The following is a 24,691-nucleotide window of genomic DNA, read 5'->3' as shown; positions in this document are numbered from 1 at the left end:
GAATCACAACTTTTATTATGTCATTATGCCTGTTACTGCCTATTTATTAAGACCAAACACTTCAGTCTGATAATTGAGGATTCAAGCAAAGTAGATTTTTTTCATATTTCTTCTACCTGAATTTGCCCTTTTTAAAAGTAGTTTCTCCCATTTATCTGAGTAAACCCTCATTCTTCAACAACCCACTTTAATGTCGCCTCCTCTGTGAAGCTTCTCCTGAACTAATTAATCATTTTATCCTCTGTGTCTTATAGCATCTATCATAATATAATAGTTTGCTGCTTATTTGTACTTTTTTTCCTACTCTTGAATTCTTTAAGGTTAGGAAATAAGTTTTACTCATATATTCATCCCACAAGTGTAGAACAATATCTGGCATTGAGTAAGAATTTACTACGTATTTGTTAAATGAAGAAATGAATCAATAAAATAATGACAACTTTCTTCTTTTCCATGGTGTTTATTTAGCAACTTTGTATCTACTCACATTTTCTTTCCTTTTTTGAAATGACTTTACACTGTTCTCCAAAAATTCAAATGTAGTATATTTTTGAAAACAGTTTAATACAAAATGATATATTTTATATTATTGTAACTACTTAAATATAGGCACACATTCAACAACTCTAACTGGTGTGCATATTAAGTTGGTAGAATTGATGGTTACTGTTAACATTAAACTTCTTTTAAACAGATTTTAAAATACTTGATTTTTTTTTTGTGCCACATTTTCAAAGTGTTGGATCATTTATAATTGTGACCTTAAAATATGATGGAAAATGATAACTACCTGTTGAATATTCACCACAAATATATCATTTCATTGTGTGCATGCACACACACACACAGTTACCAAACTTTAAATTTCCTTCAGGGGTCAGATCAAATTTTACCTCCTCCTTTTAACTTTCCAAAAAAATTATTCTATTTTACAATACTGTTTTTCTCAAAATCTCTTTCACACTTTCAATCTGTAAGAAGTAAGTTTTATTTTATTCTCGATGGTCAACTATTTTTGTTTTATTGCTTATCTGATGTTAAATTAGGATTTTTTAACTTCATTTTTAAACTTTCATAATTTAAAGTAAACACTAGACATTTAACCAATACTTAATATGTCTGGCTGTTGTTGTTCTTGATTTTGATGATGATAAGAACCTCAGTCAGGGCTAACAAACTAAGATCATTTCTTATTTTATATTCACACAGGTCCTTATAAAAAATTAGCACTTTCTCTGCTGGAAATTCTTTGTAGTTTTGTTAAATTGGGTTTACCTCTGGCTATGATTTTTTTTTCCTCCTCAATTTAAGGTATTTGTTCTTCAGTGCTTTGAGAGTGTTCTTTGACAGTTGTTTTCTTTTATTCCTCTCTCTCTTTCTTAACCTACTTATGTGTACATAAGCATTTTTACCCAATTACATAATTTCATTGTCCCCAACAAGATAGAGGATGATTCTTTTGCTGATGACTTAACACTACCAAATTTTAAAACTGCTTATTGAAATTCTCCTGACTAGGCAAAGGTTTGTTTTTTATTTTCCTCCAGAAACATGAAGCAGTATATCATATATAATTTATATTTCTTTTAACAAGAAAGTTTTCTCTTTGAAATCTGTTTAGATTTTATTTTTAAAATTGCATAGCTATTTACCTTCTACTATTTAAAAAATTATTTATCTAGCAAATCAAGAAAGATTTTATAAATTTTAATATTGACAAATATGTATTGTTGCTAAATATTAAAAATTAGGATTTAAATGAAATATTATTTTAAATTCATTTTACATTGTTGTTTTAGATCAGGTATTTGAGTGACTTATAATAATGCAGGCAACCACTATTTAAAAAACTGAATATTATTTTATCTTCAGAGTGAAATCAATCACATCTTCAATTGGTACTTCTTATAAATTAAAGTGTTCATTGGTCAAGTTGAAGTATAATTATACATTTCATAATTTCTCCCACTAATTTTATTATCAGATAATTTTAACCTATATCATTAAAATTGAATGAATAATAAGATTGAGTATCTACATAAAAGTTACACTAAAATATTCAATTTGGAATTAATGCATGATTTTCCCTTATTCTCTATGTCTAGTGCATGTGTTTGAGATATTGTTGTTTTTTAGTGTACTTAAAATGAACAAAGTTAATACTGATCATCTTAAGCTTAAATTTTTAAATCATAAGGTTCAATTCTACTCTGTTTAATTTGTCTGGAATTAAGAAATTAATTTGAAAAAATACAGTATTAGTTTTTGTTATATTTGTCACTTAATTCAGTTTGGATTTGAACTTTTTATCTGTGTGCTGTCCAGGTATGAAGCAGTCCCGTGGGACTCAGAGTGTGGTTTGATTCCATCATTGTCATATAGTCCTCTTTGATGGAACAAAGACCATTGCTGTTAAACACTTAGAACACAAATGACTCAAGAAATTAGATATATAACCCATAGACTATAAAAAATAATGTACTAGAAAATAACCTTAACACTATATTCTTTTTTTTCTTTTTTTTTTTTGAGTTGGAGTCTCACTCAGTTGCCTAGACTGAAGTGCAGTGGCCGCTACCGGCCACCGCAGCCACGCCTGCTGGGCTCTGGCAATCCTTCCGCCTCAGCCTTCTGAGTAGCCGGAATTACAGGCATGCGCTACGATGCCCGGCTGATTTTTTGATTTATTGTAGAGATGAGGTCTCGCTGCCCAGGCGGGTCTTGAACCCACAGGCTCAGGCAATCCCCTCACCTCACCCTCCCAAAGGCACGGGATTACAGGCTGAGCCACCGAGCCCGGCTAACACTATATTCTTGAATGGCTAATTACATTATTAATTAAGCCTGCTACAGACCACCTCTACAAGAAACACTTACGAAAGTTCTGAAAACAGAAGAAAAGGAAAAAAGAACAACAACATTCTTCACAAGAGTACAGGCAAAAGGTTAAAAACACACATGAACCAACTCCAAAACCAAAAGAAAGACAACAAACAAACAGGAACAACAACAACTCTGTAAGAACCTTATGATAGGGATTAACTCTCACATTTCAATAATTAGCCTGAATGTGAATACAATAAATGTGCCACTGAAAAGACATAGAAGGCAAAATGGATAAAATATCACCAGGCAACAATTTATTGCCTCCAAGAGACTCATCTCACTAGAAAGGACACTCACAGACTCAAAGTAAGAGGATAGGAAACAAATTTTCAGGCGAACGGAACACAAAAGAAAGGAAGAGTCGTGATCTTAATCTCAGACAAAATACACTTTAAGCTATCAAAAATCGAAAAAGAAACAGAAGGCCACTACATAATGATAAAAGTTTCAATCCATCAACTAAGAAATACATATCCTAAAAATATATGCATGCAATGTAGGAGTGCCAACTTTCATAAAGCAGCTTCTAGGTAAACTAAAAAAAGATATTGACTCCAACACTATCATAGCTGGGGACTTCAATACCCCACTCACAACCCTAGACAGATCATCAAGACAAAAATCAACAATAACATCCGAAACCTCAATGTGACTCTTGACCAAATGGACTTAATTGATACTTACAGAACACTTCATTCAACAACCACAGAATATACATTCTACTCATCACTGCATGGAACATACTCTAAGATCGACTACATACTTGGCCATGAATCAAGCATAAGCAAATTAAAAAATATCAAAATTTTGCCATGCACCTTCTCAGACCACAGTGGAATAAAAATAAACATCAACACCAACAAGGTTCCCCCAAAACCCACAAAGACATGGGCGCTAAACAGCATGATGCTAAACAACTCCTAGGTCAATGATGAAATCAAAACAGAGATTAAAAGATACCCGGAAACAAACAAAAATGAAGAAACATCTTACCAAAATCTCTGGGATGCCATGAAAGCTGTAGTAAGAGGGGAACTCATATCTCTACAAACACACATGAAGAAAATGAAAGGATCACAAATTAACAACCTAACAAGTCACCTAAGGAAGCTGGAAAAGCAAGACCACCAAAATCCTAACTTCAGCAGAAGAATCCAGATCAACAAAATAAAAGCCCAAATCTAGGACATAGAAGACAAAAAGATAATACAAAAAATCAATGAAACAAAAAGCTGGATCTTTGAAAGGAAAAACAAGATCGATGATCTCCTAGCTAGACTGACCAAGAAAAAGAGAGAAAAAGCCTAAATAAACACAATCAGAAACACAAAAGATGAAGTCATATCTGATCCTGAAAATATACAAAAAAAATACAAACTATGTACACTTGTATGGAAACAAACATGAAAACTTTAAGGAAATGGAGGACTTTCTGTCATCACACAACCTGCCTAGGTTGAAACAAGAAGAAATTGAAACCCTAAATAGACCAATAGCACTCAAGGAAATTGACTATGTAATAAGAAAACTACCTACAAAAAAAAAACCCTTGACCAGATGGCTTTCCAGCAGAATTCTACAAGACATTTAAAGAGGAGCTGATACCAATCCTACTGAAGGTATTCCAGGCGATTGAGAAAGATGGAACTCTCCCCAAATCATTTTATGAATCCAACATCACATTGATACCCAAGCCAGGTAAAAATCCAACAAGGAAAGAGAACTACAGGCCAATATCTTTGATGAACATAGATGCTAAAATTCTCAACAAGATCCTAGCGAACCAGATTCAATAACACATCTCAAAAATCATCCATCATGACCAAGTAGGCTTCATCCCTGGGATGCAAGGCTGGTTCAACATTGGTAAAACAATGAATGTAATTAAATACATCAACAGATGTCAAAACAAAAGCTTTTTCTGCATTAATGATACAATCATGTAGTTTGTTTTGATGATTGTATCATTAATGCAGAAACAGCTTTTGATAAAATCCAGCACCCCTTCCTGACAAAAACCTTCAAACATCTAGGCATACGGGGAACATACCTCAAAATAGTAAAAGCCATCTACGAGAAACCCACAGCCAGCATACTCCTAAATGGACAAAAATTGGAACCATTTCCCCTGAAAACGGGAACAAGACAAGGATGCCCACTGTCACCCCTCCTGTTCAACATAGTATTGGAAGTCCTGGCTAGAGCAATCAGAGAAGAGAAGGCAATCAGAGGAATCCAAATAGGAAAAGAGGAAATCAAGTTATCTCTCTTTGCAGATGACATGATTGTGTACCTTGAAAACGCAAGAGAATCTGTCAAAAGCCTCCTTGCACTGATGAAAGACTTTAGCAAAGTCTCAGCAAAATAAATGTGCAAAGTCTTTAGCAAAATAAATGTGCAAAAGACAATCACACTTTTTTACACCAATAATAAACAAGAAGAAACCCAAATAAAAAGCACAATCCCATTCACAATAGCCACAAAAAAAAAAAAAAAAGGAATACCTTGGCATTTTCCTAACCAGGATGTGAAAGACCTTTACAATGAAAACTACAAAACACTGTTCAAAGAAATCAAAGATGACACAAACAATTGGAAAAATATCCCATGCTCATGGATTGGAAGAATCAACACTGTGAAGATGTCCATCTTACCTAAGACAATCTACAGATTTAATGCAATACCCATCAAATTACCAGCAACATTCTTCTCAGACCTAGAAAAAACAATACAGGAATTCATATGGAAACACAAACGGCCAAGAATAGCTAGAACAATCCTCAGCAAAAAAACCCAAAAAACAAAAAACAAACAAAAAACAAAGCAGGAGGTATCACATTACCAGACTTCAAACTTTACTATAACGCTACAATAATCAAAACAGCTTGGTATTGGTACAGGAACAGGCACATAGACCAATGGAATAGAATTGAGATTCCAGAAGCGAAACCTCAATTTCTCAACCAACTCATCTTCAACAAAGCCTCCACCACCTACCACTGGGGAGAGGAGAATCTATTCAGTAAATGGTGCTGGGAAAACTGACTGACCACATGCAGAAGACTCAAACAAGAACCCTATCTATCCCCATACACAAAAATTAACTCTAAATGGATCAGAGACCTAAATGTAAAACCTCAAACCCATAAGAACCTTAGAAAATGCAAAACACACCCTTATGGAAATTGGAACTGGCATTCAATTCCTGAACAAAACCCAAAACGCACCAGCCATAAGAGATAAGATAGACAAGTGGGACCTTATTAAACTGACAAACTTCTGCAAAGTCAAAGAAACCATCAAGAGAGCAGGGAGACAGCCCACAGATTGGGAAAAAGTATCTGTCAACTCCATGTCTGACAAAGGCCTAACATCTTGGATCTACAAGGAACTCAAACATGCTGAAAAGAAAAAAACAAACAACCCCATTATAAAGTGGGCAAACGATACGAACAGACTCTTTACAAAAGAAGACATACAAGCAGCCAACAGACACATGAAGAAATGTTCAACCTCACGAATCATCAAGGAGATGCAAATCAAAACCACACTGAAATACCACCTAACTCCAGTCAGAATGACCATTTTCAATAACTCAAAAAATAACAGATGCTGGAGAGAATGTGGTGAAAAGGGAACACTTCTACACTGTTTGTGGGAGTGTAAACTAGTGCAACCTCTGTGGAAAGCAGTGTGGCAATTCCTAAAAGCTTTAAATATCAACCTCCCATATGACCCCACAATCCCCCTTTTGAGAATATACCCTGAAGAACTCAAATCACTGTATGAAAAAGATACCTGCACACGTATGTTTATCGCAGCATTGTTCACAATAGCTAGAACCTGGAACCAACCATGTTGTCCATCAAAAGAGGACTGGATTAACAAATTGTGGTACATATTCATGATGGAATACTACGCAGCTATAAAAAGGAACAAAATCATGAATTTCGCAGCAACCTGGATGGAACTAGAGTCTATAATACTGAGTGATCTCTCACAGAAACAAAGATCTGAGTATCACATGTTCTCACTCATAAGTGGACCTTGAACATCTATCATAATACTATAAGAAAAGGATTGACAGTGGTGGGAACGTATGGGGGGGGAAGGGAGGGCAAGGGTGGTGGAATTAACAGTATTCAATATCTGTGTGGGGATGGGGGGACACCCCTTATTGACAAGGGTGCCTGAACGATGCATATTTGTATACCTAACCCTTAACTATACCCCACAATTTTAAAATAAAAAATGTTTAAAATTGAAAAAAATCACACTAAATTATTGAGCAAATAAGAATGAACAAAATGTTTCTTTAAAGTCAGATTTGAATTAACACACACGTAGGCCCAGTTAACTATTCTTTCCTTAACATATTTATTCTCCATTTCTATTTCCTTAAATCCAGGATTGGTGTTTCTCAGTTTGAAATTACGACTCACTCAGAAATAACATGCTGTGTATCTGCTGGCTCAAAACTAGGAGGCTCCAGGAGTGACTTCAGAATTAACTAGAGCAATTTAAGCCTTGGAGTCTTTAATCTCTGTAATGATACTCCTCAGGTCCCAACTATCTAGGGGCTATTTAGCCCTTGTTATCTCTTGCAACTTCTTTTTTCTTTCCTTCATCCTGCAATGAAGGCAGGAGGCCAGGACTAGTAGCTGCCAGACTTTTTATTAAGGAAATCCTAGCTGTTTCTTTAAAGCAGACTCTCTTAAAACCAAAACAACAGAGAGATACTTTTTCTTTACAGTTTATTACTAACATAACAAATCAACTTTTAGTAGACCAAATGCTAATGTCTCAACATGCAGAGAATGGAAGTCTTATGATTTTGTCTTCATTACTTCATGGTAATGGATTCTGCATACCTATTGATATCTACTTTATGTTCATGATTCTGAATTCACAAATGCATCCACCGATAATACAACTTGATGTGAATAGTGCCTTTTATTGTTGTTTTTTTGGTATCCTGAAAATTTGTAAGAAAATAGTGTGTGTGTATGTGTGTGTGTGTGTGTGTGTATGTGTGTATGTGTGTGTGTGTTTGTGTGTGTGTGTAAGAGAGATAGAGAGAGAGAGAAGGGGGAAGGAAGGAATGTGGGCAGGGAGAGAAAGGACAAGGTGTTCAAATGATACTAGAAATAAATGGTATGACTAATTAAAAGTTAGTATTCTTATATTTAATTTACCTAAAAAAGTGATTTGGTTACTGGAATTGTAGTCTCAACCCTATAGAATGCACAAGCAAGCATGCACCTTGTCATTTTCACTTTGCACCCACTGTCCAAATTGACTTTAACCACTGTTAAAGCACAGAGTCCATTGTTTTTTAGCCATTTGGGGTCCAGTGTAATTCACTGATTTTGTTTTACATTATGCTCAAATGAACCACCTTTATTTTAGAGTAACTTAAGGGGCATTTTGTTTACTGAGTTCATTTTAGAGTTGAGTCATACCATGTAAGACTTAGTGTCATCAATTAAGTGACACCATTCTGTTAATGTTGTCATACACATTTGTCATAACCAGTAATCACTTATGACACTGCCTCGTCTACTGTATTGCAGGAAAAACAGAGGTTTCTGACAGATGTTCTGCATGAAGTGATGCTACTTGACGGTCTGGCCAGTTCCCATCCGGTATCACAGGAAGTGCTACAGGCAACAGATATTGACAGGGTGTTTGACTGGATTGCATATAAAAAGGTGGGAATAGATAAGACCCAAGTGCCAATTAAATATTTCACTATTAAGATCGCTAATCAATTTCATGCTAGATGTTTATTTTTCTCTTCTTCCTGGCAGAAAGAAATGGACTGTGAGTTAGAGAACATAACAGTTCACAAGTTCATGTTATTTTATGAGCCAGGGCTTTGCTTTGTAAGTCAGTAAAATGGAGATGACTATTTGCTAAATAATGCATAGAAATATTGGAAGTATTAATGAATAAATGTTTGGAGACTTGATATGAAATTGCTGTACAAATGGTGTTATGTAAATGTCAGTTTTTATTATTATTAATAAGAGAGCTGACCTATATAGTGAAAAATTATTGTTCACCAAAGTCCTTTAAATAATTATTTATTTTGATTAGCTGATGCAAATGAATATGAGCAGTGACATGATTCATGCATTTTATAAATATGATTTAAGGGCGATTTCAAAAATTAAGCATATTTTTTGGATAAAAAGCGTAATAAACAGAAAGTTAAAGACTGGACTTTGAGCAGCCAGAAAAGAATTTTGGACCAATAACTAGATGTAAAAAGAGGTAAAATATGTTTTTTTTCCATTGTTACTTGAATTAGGATTTTTTTTTTCTTATGTCTACATCCTTTGGTGGTTATATTTAGAGTAGTTTTTGTTTTGTATTGTTTTTCTATTTTTATTTTAGATATGGGGGTACTCATACATGTTTGTTACATAGACATATTTTGTAATGGTGAAACTTGGGTCTCACTTGTGTCCATAGGTAATTTCTGAAACCTAAACCCTATCCCATAGTTGTTCTAGTTTTAATGTGATGATTTGCATCTCGGTGTTTAATAGTTATTAACCACGTAATTATAGTTAAAATAGAGTTAAAGTCCAGGGGAAAGACTTTAGTGTAGATTGGATTGCATTTGTTGGAATTTCTGTGTAATTTTTATTGATTTTGTAATGTTTTAAATTGTTAAAAAATCACTAATATTGTTTTTCATAAAAGTATGTGTGTATTTAGTAACTAAATATCAAACAATAATTTATTATAAGTCTTTGGTGTGGTAATTTGGAAATTTGGTTTTGCACTCAGGTAATGACTATTCTAAGTATTATTAGTCAGTACTGTATGCTATGCTGTGATATGTAAGGATGCAATGGTGTTGGTAATAGAAAATGTCTTTTAAAGCCATTGATTATTGCATTGGTTCAAAAAGGTGCTTTGTGATATTTTATAAAAATAAGTGGAACTGTAGAGCCCTGGCATGTTTTATATCTATAAAATTTTACATATAAATTTTTTGGCTAGATTTTGTTAGATTGCATTTAGTTTATTTAATTGCAATGATTTTTAAAATGTAATACAGAAAACAATTCATTAAGACATCTTGAAATGAGTTTAGATGCATACTTATATTTATTGTTCCCCTACCTCCAATTCTGAAAGACTATTTTTAATACCAGTTTTACTCTGACTAAATCAGGAAATATTAAGATTATAAATAATTATTTTGAGATATATGCATGTTGTTGAACATATGAATATAAAACAATTTGTTCATTTTCCTAGACTTTGGGTTGTTTCCAGTTTGGCTATAACAAATATTGGTGCTGTAGACATCACTATACAAATGAACATATGCATATTGCTTTTATTTCTCATGGGTTAATACCCAGGAGTGGGATATCCATATTTTATGTTAGGTAGTTTAATATTTTGGGATACTGATGAACTGTTTTCCAAGGTAGATTTACGATTGCATCATTGTATATTCCCACCAACAGTATATCAGAGTTCTAACTTCTCCACATCTTTACCTACATCAACTAGATTTAATCATATCTTTTAATTTTAGATGTCCTGATGATATCTCGTGATTTAAATTGCATTCTCCAATGACTAATGATATTGACAGTTTTTTTGTTTGTGCATTTCTCCTCACCTATTTTCCTTAGTGAAGGGTTAATTAAAATCTTTTGCCATTAAAAAAATGTATTGTTTGTTTTCTTATTATTAAGTTCTGAGGATTTTTCCTATATTCTGAATACAGATTCTTTATCAGACATATGATTTGCAATTTTCCCCCCAATTTTTTGCCTGCTTTTTATTTTTATAACAATGCATTTTTTTTGTTTTTGTTTTTTTGAGTTGGAGTCTCACTCTGTCGCACAGACAGGAGTGCAGTGGTTGCTCCCGGCCACCGCAGCCTCCACCTGCTGGGCTCTGGCGATCCTTCCACCTCAGCCTTTCGAGTAGCCAGAATTACAGGCGCACACTACTGCCAGGCTGATGTTCTGATTTATTGTAGAGATGAGGTCTCGCTGCCCAGGCGGGTCTTGAACCTGCGGGCTCAGGCAATCCGCTCACCTCGGCCTCCCAAAGCGCTAGGATTACCGGCTGAGCCACCGAGCCCAGCCAACAATGCATTTTTAAACGCAAAGGTTTTGATTTTAGTAAAGTATAATTTATCATATTTTTATTTAATTGATAGTGCAATTGGTGTCATAACTAAGAAATCTTTGTGTAAATTAGGTCATGAAGGTTTTTTCTTTTCTCTAGAAGTTTTATTGTTTGAAGTTTATATTTAGACTTATGATAAAATTTGATTTAATTTTTGTATTGGTATGAGGTTTGAAACAATTTTTTCTTTTTCTATTTTTTCTTTCCTTTCTTCCTTTCCTCCCTCCCCTCCTTCCCTTCTTTCTTCCTCCTTTCTCTCTCTCTCTCTCTCTCTCTCTCTCTCTCTCTCTCCCCCTTTCTGTTTCTTTCTTTCTACATAAGTGTTTAAGAGCCATTTCTCAAAAAGCCTATATTTATTTTCTACACTTAATTTTTTTGCATATTTGTTGAACATCAGTTAACTATATATGTGTGGGTCTATTTCTGGACTATTTGTTCCATTCTATTGGCATATGTGTCTCTCTTGGCTCCAGTATAATACATTCATGATTACTATAGCTTTATAATAAGTTGTGAAATAAGATCATGTTAGTCCTCCAACTTTGTCCTTTTTTTAAAAAATATTTTTTTTGGTCTCTGCATGTCTATATAATATTAAGAATGAGTCGTAAATTTCTATTGTTGGAATTGCATGATTTTGTTGTTTTTATAAAACAATTTAAGAAAATTGACATCTTAGCAATATTGATTGACCTCTGAGTATAGTAAACCTTTCTATTTCTTTAGGTTCTTTTTATTTTGTCTCAGTAATACAGTTTTTAGTGAATAGATCTTTCATATCTTTTTGAGATTCATCTTTGGGCATTTCCCATTTTTAGGCTATTGTAAATAGTATTATTTTTAAATGTCCATTGATGATTTTTTATTGTTTTATATAAAATATGATTCATATTTGTATATATATCTGGTTCAATGTTAAATAGAAGTGGCGAGAACAAACATTCTTGTCTTGTTCCTAATTTTAGAAGAAATACTTCAGTCTAAAAACTATTATCTCTTTTTCAATTTTCTGGGAGAATTTGTGTAAACTTTATATTGCTTCTCTCTTGAATGTTTGTTAGAATTTACTAACATACAACTATAGACCTGGAATTTCATTCAAAGGGAGGTTTTTAACTAATAATTTAATTTCATTATTTGATGTGATGGATTATTCAGACAATATATTTCTTTTTACATGCATTTCGTAGTTTCTCAAGGACTTAGGCCATTTCATCTATGATGTTTAATTTATTGACATAAAGTTGTGCATTACATATTCCCTTCTAATCCCTTTAATAACTGTAGCATCTTTAATGATATAATCTCTTTCATTCTACATATTAGCAATTTATGTTTACCACTTTCCCCCCAATTTGTCTAGCTAGAAGTTTATACATTTTATTGATCTCAAAGAAACATCTTTTGATGTATTGATTTTCTTTAATTTTCTGTTTTATAAATTTTGGTATCTAATCATTATTTATTACTTCTACATACTGTGAGTTTAAATTCTCTTCTTTTTTCTAATTTTGTAAGTTATAAGCTGAGATTTTTTTTTTTTTTTTGAGTTGGAGACTCACTCTGTCGCCCAAACTGGAGTGCAGTGGTCGCTCCCAGCCACCGCAGCCTTGACCTGCTGGGCTCCAGTGATCCTTCAGCCTCAGCCTTCCAAGTAACTGGAACTACAGGTGCACGCTACCACACTCGGCTAATTTTTTTATTTATTGTAGAGATGAGGTCTTGCCAAGTTGCCCAGATGGGTCTCGAACCCGCGGGCTCAGGCAATCCACTCACCTTAGCCTCCCAAGGTACGGGATTACAGGCTGAGCTACCGAGCCCAGCTAAACTGAGATTATTAACTTAGAGCTTTCTTCTATTTTTATTTCAGACATATATTTATAAATTTCTTAAGTGGACTGTCTAGGGAATCCCATAAATTTTGATATATTAAGATTTTATTCTCATTTACCTTAAGATACTTTCTAATTTTCCATTTAATTTGTTAATTGCCTCCATATCTTAGTCAGAGTAAATTCTTTAGTTTCCAAATAGTTGAAGATTTTCCAGAAAATATTTTGTTATTAATTTCTTATTTAATTTTATTGTGGTCAGTGAATATACTCTGTATGACTTGAATTTTCTTTATTTATAAAGTCTTATTTTATGGCATTATGATGGATATCTGTTAGTAAATATTCTGTATGTGACTCAAATAATGTGTGTTTTACTAGTGTTGGGTGCAGTGTTCTATAAATGCCAATGAGGTCAACTTTGTTCATAGAGTTTTTCAAGTCTTCTGTATCCTTATTGATTTTCTGTCTACTTGTTTATCATGATTTCCTGATGAGCCTTCATTGTTTAGATTCATCCACATATTATCAAGTCAAACATCTAAAACTGCAGAGAAAATAGTGGTCCACTTGCCTGCTGGCATATCTGAAAAATAATCTTCAAATGTGGATGTGGAAGAATGAAGATCAGAACATTTAGGCTGTAATTTCAGAGACTTCACTTTGATAATATCAGCATCAGGCCTTCATTCATGTATACTCAGTATCTTTGTCGTGTTCTCCAATTTGACTTCACTTTCCTACAGGAAAGCTAGTAGTAGGTAGGTAACAGGCAATAACCAAGTACTTTGCAGGTGGAACAAAATAAACGCTATAGGGTTTTGTAGGGTAAGCCACGCTATTCTGGAATGGATGACAATGTAGATGTTTATATAAATTAACTGTTAATATTTGTTGAATACTTACTCTGTGTAAGGCATTATGCTACATTTTTTTCACTTATAATACTTTGTGGTAGGCATTGTGCTAAATTATTTTCACTTATATATAAGTGAAAAAAAATATTTTAAGGCAAGATCTCACTCTGTCACACATGTTGGAGTGCAGTGGTATAATCATGACTCACTGAAGTCTCAATCTCCTGGGTTTAGGCAATCATGAGTTTCTGAGACTACACGTGCACACCACCACACTTGGCCAATTTTGTATTTTTTGTAGAGATGAGGTCTCACTATGTTCCCCAGGCTGGTCTCAAACTCCTGGACTCAAGCTATCCTCTCACCTCGACCTCCCAATATGCTGGGATTGTAGGTATGAGCCACTGTACCTGGCCTATTATTGAATTTAATTCTTATATTCATCTTAAGAGGTTATTATTATCCTAATCCTCATTTTAAGGATAAGCATATTGAGGTATGGTCAGTTCAAGAATATGCTTTTCAGGAAATCAGATTCCCAAGTAAACATTCTTGATTATTACCATATTTGGTCAACAAGTCTAGTTAGAGCATTTATTCTAAAATTATTTGGTAAGTACCTACTCATGTCCTATGTGCTGTGTGCTGAGAACAAACAATAAGACACAAAGGAGAGATAGCATATAAATAAAGCAGTATGGTGACATATGAGTATTAACTGACAATATTTCCATTTTAAATATAGAAACCTAACTGAAACCATAAATCTCATTGACTAAACAGCTGATAAGTCTGAGATGTATTGACTTTAGGAATAGTTGTATCAGATATTTTAACAATATCATCAGAAATCTACCTTTCTTTAGTTTCTTAGCTCTCTCTGACTCTATTTGACTTAATTTCTAGATGATTTTTAGAGTTATAAGAATCATCTAACAGGATCCTCAATCTTGTGATCCTAATGAGTTCAGAGAAAGGGTAAATTGACTCCTTCTCAATGAACTCCATATTTGTTTCCCTATGATTTGTTCTGATAAGGTAATAGATTACCACTGGCTAATCTCTATGTAATTTTGGATGGAATATCTGACCTGCCAGCATGGGTTATGAGCTCATCCTCTGTGATGAGAGACATAGGTTACACAATGGTAGGCCCTCTGGGATCACTTGAAGTAGTGTGGCAATTTCCAAAAGAAAATCATCACTAAAAAAGTAATGGAAGTCGCCCTAGATTCTCAGAAATTATAACATAAAGATGTATAAGATACAGTCATGGAATGGGGGTGGCAGTGGAGGGGAGATACAAAAAGGCAAGAAAACTATTCCGTAGAGACTCAGAAAAGGAACACCATGGAGATTAAGCAACACATCAACGAGTTCAACATGGTCATAGAAGAGAGAGGGTTTTGGATAGTAGAGAGGCTACGGGGATAAGCTGAGTAAGAACTTGGATAGCATTTTCTGTCATACTGAGAAGTTTGTATTTTATCCAGTAGGTCAAGAAGAACCAAGGAGTGTTTAAAGTAGAGGAGTAACATAATTAAAATTACATTCTAGAAGGAATACTCCTGTAGATGGGAGTAGAGACGGAGTTGATATTGATAGATCTGGACAATTCAGATAAGATTGTTGTAGAATATAGAATTTTTTGTAATGTTTTGTATGTAACACTTAATAAAATCTTTCTATCATTGCTCTTCTGTGCTCTGTTCCCTGAAGATCTTTGTAACTAGTCGATTTTAACCTCTGCCAACAGTCAACCCCTCATTACATAGTGCTCACTAGCTTATCATTCTTGTAATTATTCCCTTAATAATTATCCTAATTATTCCTCTTCTGTTTTTTTATCTTCCTGAATAGCAATTTCTTTACACTTTAAATAACTTTTTATTGAGAAACATATTTCAGGGATACAGAAGAGTACACAGAAATAATGGTTAGATCAGCTACAAATTTTTGTGAGTTTGAATTTAAAAACTGAATGACTGAAAAAATATTGAGTAAAGTTCAATATGGACAGTCCCAAGGCCAGTATTAAAAGAAAACAAAAAAAAACTCCTAAAATTGCATGCATATTTTTGTTTTTTTAATTTTTTAATTTTAATTTTTATTTTTTGAGTTGGAGTCTCACTCTGTCACCCAAACTGGAATGCAGTGGCTGCTCCCGGCCACCGCAGCCTCGACCTGCTGGGCTCCGGCGATCCTTGCGCCTCAGCCTTCCAAGTAGCTGGAATTACAGGCATGCGCTACCATGCCCGGCTGATTTTTTGGTTTATTGTAGAGATGAGGTCTCGCTGCCCAGGTGGATCTCGAACCTGCGGGCTCAGGCAATCCACTCACCTCAGCCTCCCAAAGGCGCGGGATTACAGGCTGAGCCCCCGAGCCCGGCCTGCATGCATATTTTTAAAATGGGAAAAGGAAAAAAGTAAAAACTACTCTCTTTTTAAAAAAATGTTAGATCTGAGGAAATAACAAGATTTCCGTTTTAATAACAGATTGCAAATGAGGATGCTTTTATCTTAAGTGTGCAATGGAAGCAGGGAAATTGTGTCCATAGACAGAAAGGACTGGAAAAGATAGATTGAGACAGCCTCTTTGCTCTAAAAGCACAAAGAAAATAAGAATCAATGACCCAATGACCTGGATGATGAAAGTGAGTGAATGCTCATTAAATTTACATATGATGCCAAGGTGGAGAGGGTTGCTGCAAGCACGGAAGAGAGGAACAGTGTTCAAAATGACTTCAGCAGTTTTAAAGAGGATCCTTTAAAAGCAAGAACACTTTTCACCAATTCTTATATCATGGTTGGTATATTTTGAACACCAGACAAAATTACATAGAGTAAAAAGAAAGAATTGGAAAGTGAAAAATTCTGCAATGGGTAACGGTGAACAGAAATTTTTTAAATGGGTGGTGGTAGAAATTCAACCTGCAATGCTCTGCCAATATATTCCACACCTAAAGTTTGAAAATACTTGTACAGCTAAAAGAGGTCAATGTGTACAACTACTATCACCCTTTTTTAAAAATGTATTTAAAAAGGCCAATCATTCATTTGCATCTGCCATCCTTTGTGATATCAGGGACAGCATCATGTCAGCCAGGCCATGGGGAGAACACATATTAACATACATGGAGAGAACACATATTAACTCTACGTGCATGGAGAGAACACACATTAACTCTACATGAAAGATGCCTTATTTCTGTAGAAAATAAAATATAATAGTCTTCCTTCAATAATGCAACCCAATAGTCTATAGAAGTTCGTCTGTCTATAGAAACTAGAAAAAAGTGTTGGCACTTGAGAAAGGATTAAGGAGTTTCAGATGTAATTCCATTTGAATTCAAGGGGGGAAAGAAAGATTGTATTTCCCAGTCATTCTACTTTCTAATGAGTTCCATCACATGTGGCCTGACCCTTCAGCCCTAGACCTCCTGGGATCCCCTTCTGTGATCTCAGCTCTTCTCCTGCACAACTGATCTGTTTTTGCCAGTCTTTCCAGTTTCTCTTCTTCTAAACAGGTCCCTCTTCGCCTTTAATACTCACAGCCAACTATGCACATACTAACAAACATAATCAATCATGATTTTTTTTTCTCTTTGGCACATTTGTACATACTTCACAGTATCTGGCATTTTATATATATTGATTAACTATAGCACTTGTGATCATTTCTGTAAAACGGACAATATGCCTTTAGTCAGTTATATGATGCCAATAATAGGCAATAGTAGTATAAATTGTTGTTTGAGGGTCTATTTTATCACTAACATCCATTATTATCTCATGTAATCTCATATCCCTATAAATTATAGGGTGTACGTTATTATATTCAATTCACCTAAGGATAAATGGAGGTCCAGAGGATTTAATGATGTTCTCAGATTCATAGCTGTCAGAGCTGAAATTCACATCTTGTTTCTAACTCATGCTCTTTCCACTCTTCCAGGATAGTCTTTGCCATATAGCAAAATAGATGGTTTTCCACAAATGAAGAAAAGATGCAATATTTTAAGATAAGTAATGTAGTGGCATGCAAATGTGAGATAAGGGTTTTAAAATTTGGGAAGTAATAAGCACTAGTTATGATCATCTTAAACAGAACATATGAACAAGCTTAAGAAACAGAAAAAAATAGGTGAAGGAGAGAGCCCGAGAAAAGGAGAGAGGGAGAGAAATTGATTTGAAACATTTAGAGATAAAGTTTGTCAGAAAAGGCTAAAGAACTTACATATGTATACCCTGGAGAATAGAGGGCTAAGAGGTGACTTAATAATTGGCTCTAATATAAATGGTCATTATAGGAAGGTTGCTCACCACTTTTCTGTCAACATCAAGGTCAGAGTAAGATAGATGACCTTAAATTACAGGAAGAAATTTCAGTTAATATAAGAAAGAACTTCTTGACATAAAAGGCAGTTAAACATTTTAATATAAACTACTCAAGACTGTAAAATATTCATTCTTTGATATTCTTTAAAAATAAAATGGAAAATCTGCTCCTAAATTAGCAAACTAAATTGGAGAACTACTAAAAAAATTCTTCATGGATCTTGACTTCATTTTGCATGATAGTCAGATAATGTAATATGAGATTTTTATTTTATTAGAAATTAATTTTACATTCACATATTTGTGCTTTTGTCATTCAGTTTATTCCATTGTTATACATACAGAAGTATGAATGGCAAAAAGAAACAAACTACTTGTTTCTAGATAAAACTGGAAAATTTAAAGATAATGTATCATTGCTGATGATCTGCTGATATCTGTTAAAAAATCATCAAAAGAATTTCTGGACGAAATATATCTTTAGTGACTCTTTCTCTTTGTTACTGGTGACTTTGCCTTTGGATTTGAATCAACATTATACTTGACCAGCAGCAATTTTAAGACATCATGTAAAGAAAATGCTTTTTTGCCCTTGTAAAAAAATGCACATGGTGGGAGGAGATAATTTTATTGATATTTCTGTGATAAATGCCTTTACCACTTACAAGTAAATTATTAATTTGTGCATTTTGCTGATGGAGACAAGTTTTTTTTGCACATATGTTTGACTGATTAATCACCGTTTAATGGTTTCTTTCTTTTTTATTTTTTTCTATGCAAACCTTCATACTTAAAGTAGCTTGTTTTCTTTCTTTCTAGACACTTGTACATCTCTTATTAGGTGTCCATCTCTGATTTGGCATTTACTTGATGAAAATGAAAGACAAAATATGTATTTAGTGAAAATAGGTAGCAGGTTACTCAATAGTGTAAGGAATAAATGAACTCTATTGAAAGGATTCCTGTTATCTTATCTTGTCCCTCTTTGTGTCACATTGTATTGTTGATAACTAATGGTTTAGATAGCTACTTTTGAATTCCTCTATTGCACACAGTTTCTGTCTTTTTTTCTTTGTTGAAATGCTTAAGAAGGTGAAATGTTGGTATTGGCTGTATCCTATTGCTCCTTTTTATGCTGCCTTTGTGAGTGCCAGAGCAGTGATCACACATTATGAGAAGCATAAGGACCAGAACTCTGTAACTCTTAACTTGCAGAACTTGACTGAGGAGAAGTTCTGCTTCTACAGCTTTCTGAGATACTTTCACAGCTATAGTTGTTCTTAGTCATTTGCTTATGTCAAAAGCTAAGTTCCTATGACGTTTGCAATGGTTTCTTCATGATAGACTTCATTATTAAGAATAAAAAGTTAACACTTAAATTAGTATAAAGTAATACTCCTATTTCTGTAAAATGATCACAGTACAACTATATGTGACTCAAATGCCATTAGTTTAAAGGCAGCTACAATGCATCTCAAAGAGGAATGGGGCTTCAGTTAACACTAAAGGTCATTTAGTCAGGAGGCTGGGAAGTTCATTTTATACAGAATGTTTAAAGAAACAACAATTGAAGATAAAAACTAAAAATAAGGAGAAATTAGCCAATGCATAGTCTCTAATGCATAGTGAGAAATGGAGCACTGTTATGCTTGAATAGATTTTTCCAGAATGACAGAATTCTATAGTAGTTAGGAATAAATGAAGATTTTAGGATAAACAAAGAAGACAACTGGAATTAAGGGTTAACATTTTGGTAAATGAGAAGTATAAAGGAACGAAAAGAGGAACAGGGATAAACCTTCCCTTTAGCAGAATGAATGTTTAGAGTAAATTAAGAATGAAGATGTTAACAATGTAAGTAGTTTGTATACTTATAACAGTAGGCTACATTAGAATAGGTTGATCTGAACTGAATTTTCCTATAGGATAATAGTGAATGGGTTGTGTGTTAGCAACTGATGAATGATTTTTTAAAAAAATTTATTTATTTATTATAAAGATGTGGGATACAATTAAGAGTTAGGTATATAAACACCAACCATGCAGGTACCTTTGTTGATAAGGTATGCCCTCCCTTCCCTAGCAGTTTCCCTGAACTGCCAGTCCCACCCCACCCCCCGACAGTTTTCCACTACTGCCAGTTGCTTTTTTATAGCATTATAATTGTTCAAGGTCATCTTATGAGTGAGAACATATGGAACTCAGTTCTTTGTTTCTGTGATAAATCACTGAGTATGATCGACTCCAAATCCATCCAAGTTTTTGCAAGTCCATATATTTGTCCTTCTTTATGGCTGCATAATATTCCATTGTGTATATGTACCACTTTTTTTAATCCAGTCTAGCTTCCATGGACAACATGGTTGGTTCCATGTTTTTGCTACTGTGAATAGAGCTGTAAAAAATATACCTGTGCAGGTATCTTTTTTGTAGAATGATTTGAGTTCCTCTGGGAATATTCCCAATAGGGGAATTGCTGGGTCATACGGCAGGTCAACTTCTAGTTCTTTCAGAAATCACCACACTGTCTTCCAAAGAGGTTGTACTAGTCTGCATTTCCACCAGCAGTGTAGAAGCGTTCTTTTTTCTCCACATCCTCACCAGCATTTGTTGTTGTTTGTTTTATTAATGATGACCATTTTTACAGGTGTTAGGTGGTATCTCAATGTGGTTTTGATTAGCATTTCTCTGATGATGAGTAAGGCTGAGCACTTTTTCATGTACTGTTGGCTGCCCGTACATCTTCTGAGAAATATCTATTCATGTCTTTTGTCCACTTTTTAAAAGGGCTATTTTTTTTTTCCTTTTGGTGTGTTTCAGTTACTTGTGATTCCAGATGTCAGGCCTTTGTCAGATATACAGTTGGCAAATATTTTTTACCATTCTGTGGGCTGTCTCCTTGCTCTCTTGATGGTTTCTTTTGCTTTGCAGAAGCTCGTTAATTTGATGAGGTCCCACTTGTCTATTTTATTTCTTAAGGTATTGCCTTTAGGGTTCTGAATAGGAATTGGTTCCCAGTTCCAGTTTCCATAAGGGTGTCTCCTGTGCTTTCTAAGATTCTTATAGTTTGAGGTTTTATGTTAAGGTTTTTGATCCATTTAGAGTTAATTTTTGTGTATGGTGATAGGTAGGGGTCCTGTTTCAATCTTCTGCTTGTGATCAGTCAGTTTTCCCAGCACCATTTACTGAATAGGTTCTCCTCTCCCCAGTGGTTGTCGTTGGAGGCTTTGTCAAAATGAATTGGTTGAGGAATTGAGGCTTTGCTTCCAGAATCTCTATCCTGTTCCATTGTTCTTTGTGCCTGTTCTTGTACCAATACCAGGCTGTTTTGATTACTGTAGCCTTATAGTAACGTTTGAAGTCTAGAAATATGATACCTCCTGCTTTGTTTCTTTTGCTAAGAATTGTTTTGGCTATTTGTGGTCATTTATGTTTCCATATGAATTTCTGTATTGTCATTTCCAGGTCTGAGAAGAATGATGTTGGTAACTTAATGGGTATTGCATTGAATCTGTAGACTGCCTTCGGTAGGATGGACATCTTAACAATGTTGATTCTTCCTATCCATGAGCATGGAATATTTTTCCATTTGTTTGTGTCTTCTTGGATTTCTTTGAGCAATGTTTTGTAGTTCTCATTGTAAAGCTGTAGAATTCTGCTGGAAAGTCATCCGGTTCAGAACTTTTTTTGGTATGTAGTTTTCTTATGACAGAGTCAATTTCCTGGGTTTTATTGGTTTATTTAGTGTCTCAATGTCTTCTTGTTTTAACCTGGGGAGGTTGCATGATGTCAGAAAGTCCTCATCTAGGTTATCTAGGTTATCAAGTTTGTTTCCATATAGGTGTGCATAGTAATCTCTGATAATACTTTGTATTTCTTTGGGGTCAGTTGTGATTTGATCTTTTGTATTTCAGATTGTGTTTATTTGGGCTTTTTCTTGGACATTCTGGCTAGAGTCCCATCAATCTTATTAAATCTTTCAAAGAACCAACTTTTTGTTTTGTTGATGTTTTCTATAATATTTTTGTCTTCCATGTCCTGTATTTGGGTTCTTACTTTTGTGATTTGGATTATTCTGCTAAAGTTGGGGTTTTGGTGGTCTTCTCTTTCCAGCTCCCTTAGGTGATTTGCTAGGCTCTCCACTTTTGATCTTTCCATTTTCTTGTAGTGTTCTCATAGAGAGATAAATTCCCCTCTGAGTACTGATTTTATGGCATCCCAGAGATTTTGGTAAGATATTTCTTCATTTTCATTAGTTTCCAGGAATCTTTCAGTGTTGACCCATTCGTTGTTCAGCATCAAGCTGTTTAGTGTCCATGTCTTTGTGGGCTTTGGGGAAATGTTGTTGGTTTTGATATTTATTTTTATTCCACTGCGGTCTGAGAATGTGCATGGCAAGATTTCAACCTTATGGAACTTGTTTATGCTTGATTTATGGCCAAGGATGTGATTGGTCTTGGAGTATGTTCCATGTGGTAATGAGTAGTATGTATATTCTGTGTTTGTTGGGTGGAATAATCTGTAGGTATCTACTAAGTTCATTTGGTTGAGTGTCAAGTTTAGGTTCTGGATCTCCTTGTTGATTTTTTGCCTCAATGATCTATCTAGGGCTATCAGTAGGATATTTAAGTCCCCTGAGATAATAGTGTTAGAGTCAATATCTTTTAAAAATTTATTTAGTAGTTGATTTATAAATGCTGTTGCTCCTGTGTTGGGTGTGTTTATGTTTAGGATGGATATTTCTTGTTGATGGATTGAACCTTTTTATCATTATGTGGTGTCCTTTTGCATCTTTTAAAACTTTTGATAGCTTAAAGGTTGTTTTTTCTGATATTAAGATTGCAACTCCTGTCTTTTTTTGTGATCCATTTGCCTGGAAACTCATTTTCCATCCTTTAACTTTGAGTCTATGTGCATCCCTGGATGCAGCAAATAATGGGGTCATGGTTTCTTATCCAGTTCGCCATTCTGTGTTTTTTCAGTGGTGCATTTAGTCCATTCACATTCAGGCTGATTATTGAAATGTGATTGCTTATCCCTGTCATGAGGTTCTTATAAAGTTTTTTCTTTGTTTGTTTGTTTTCTTTTGGCTTTGGGGTTAGTGTATGCGTGTGTTTTCAAGTATCTTGTTGCGCTGTATTCTCTGTTGATTCTGTGCTCTGCTTTTTTTTGGGAAGTGTGTAGTGTTTCTTTTTTTTTTCTTACTTCTGTGCTTAATACCTTTTTAAGTATCTCCTGTAGAGCTGGTCTGGAAGCTACATAATCTCTTAAGGATTGGATGTCTGGGAAGGATTTTAATTCTATATCACTGACGAAACTGAGCTTGGCTGGATAGGAAATTCTTGGTTTAAATTGCCTATCTTTGAGGACTTTGAATATAGGGCTCCAGTCTCTTCTTGCTTATCGTGTTTCTCTTGATAGGTCTGCTGCTATTCTGGTTTTCCCTGGTAGGTAGTCTGACCTTTCTCTCTTGCTGCCTTTAGTATTTTTTCTTTTGTGCTTACTTTGTGTAGGCAAATTACTATGTGTCTAGGGGTCGGTCTTCTCATTTGATGTCTTGTGGGGGTTCTCTGTATCTTTTGTGCTTGACTAGTCACATCTCTGATGAGATGGGGAAAGTTTTCTTGGATTATCTCCTGTAATATTTATTCCAAGTTGTTCTCATTTTCCCTTTCTTTTTCTGGGATAACAGTCAGGCGTGGGTTCAGCCTCTTGACATAATCACACATCTCTTATAGGCTTTGTTCCTCCTTTCTGAGTCTTTTTTCTATGATTTTTACAGATCAGGTTAATTACATGTTCTGTTTTTCAAGTTCTGAGATTCTTTCTTCAGCTAGAGTGATTCTGCCTTCCATGCTTGCCATCTTGTTATTTCCTAGATGAAGTTTTTATTGCCAGAATGTTGGGAGCCAGCCTTGGAGGCCCACCTGATTGACAGGGTCCTGGTGGGCTGAAGACCCCAGGCCGCAGGGCGAGCCCAGGAAGCTGAGGCCCTTTTGTCTTCCACCTTTGCTGTTTGGTACCACTGAAGAATTCTGTGCAGTCGTGGAAAAAGAAAATGGCATGTTTATGTGAAGTACTCACAGCTAACCTGAAAATGTCATGGTTTACTTTTCCATTTCCCGCTATGCCGTTTGGCCTTTTCTAACATATGCAAGGGTTAAACTCTGAAGCACATCAAGAATGCTTTCTTTCACTTGGTTATAAGTTACTAGATATTGCTTGAGTAAAAAATGATATAAATATATTCACTCCTTATTTGATTTAGAATTATGTAGTTTACTATTTAGACATAAGGTTTTATAGAAACACAAGTTTATAATAAGTTCATTATGAATTCATTATAAGTTCTAACACTTATCTAGGAGTTATGTAGTTGATTTATAACACTGTTTTCACTGACTTAGGATAAAGATTAATTGTTAAGGTTTTTACTTAATTCAATAGTTAAAACTCTAAGTTAACATTTATAGAGTGGGTTTTCACTGAACTCATAATATACTAATCAGACACTTTTATGATAGATTAGCTAAAGACAAAAAACAACCTTGGGGGCCTGAGAAACATTACTAAAAGCTTCTTTTGAGTTCTCTTTAGAAACAAACACTGCAGG

At 34.6% G+C, this 24,691-nt stretch overlaps 1 protein-coding gene across 1 annotated transcript in view; it reads left to right on the top strand.

The window, feature by feature from the left end:
* Positions 1-24,691, top strand: part of TRHDE (thyrotropin releasing hormone degrading enzyme) — a 234,244-nt gene that overhangs the window by 27,273 nt on the left and 182,280 nt on the right. Inside the window, exon 4 of the mRNA XM_008062479.1 lies at positions 8,460-8,597. Coding sequence (XP_008060670.1) covers positions 8,460-8,597 — 138 coding nt within the window. The remainder of the gene's footprint in view (positions 1-8,459; positions 8,598-24,691) is intronic.

The sequence above is a fragment of the Carlito syrichta genome, unplaced genomic scaffold, assembly GCF_000164805.1.
Source record: "Carlito syrichta isolate Samal-C Ts95f unplaced genomic scaffold, Tarsius_syrichta-2.0.1 Scaffold305719, whole genome shotgun sequence".
NCBI lineage: Eukaryota > Metazoa > Chordata > Mammalia > Primates > Tarsiidae > Carlito > Carlito syrichta.
This window is presented reverse-complemented; position numbering and strand designations above follow the sequence as displayed.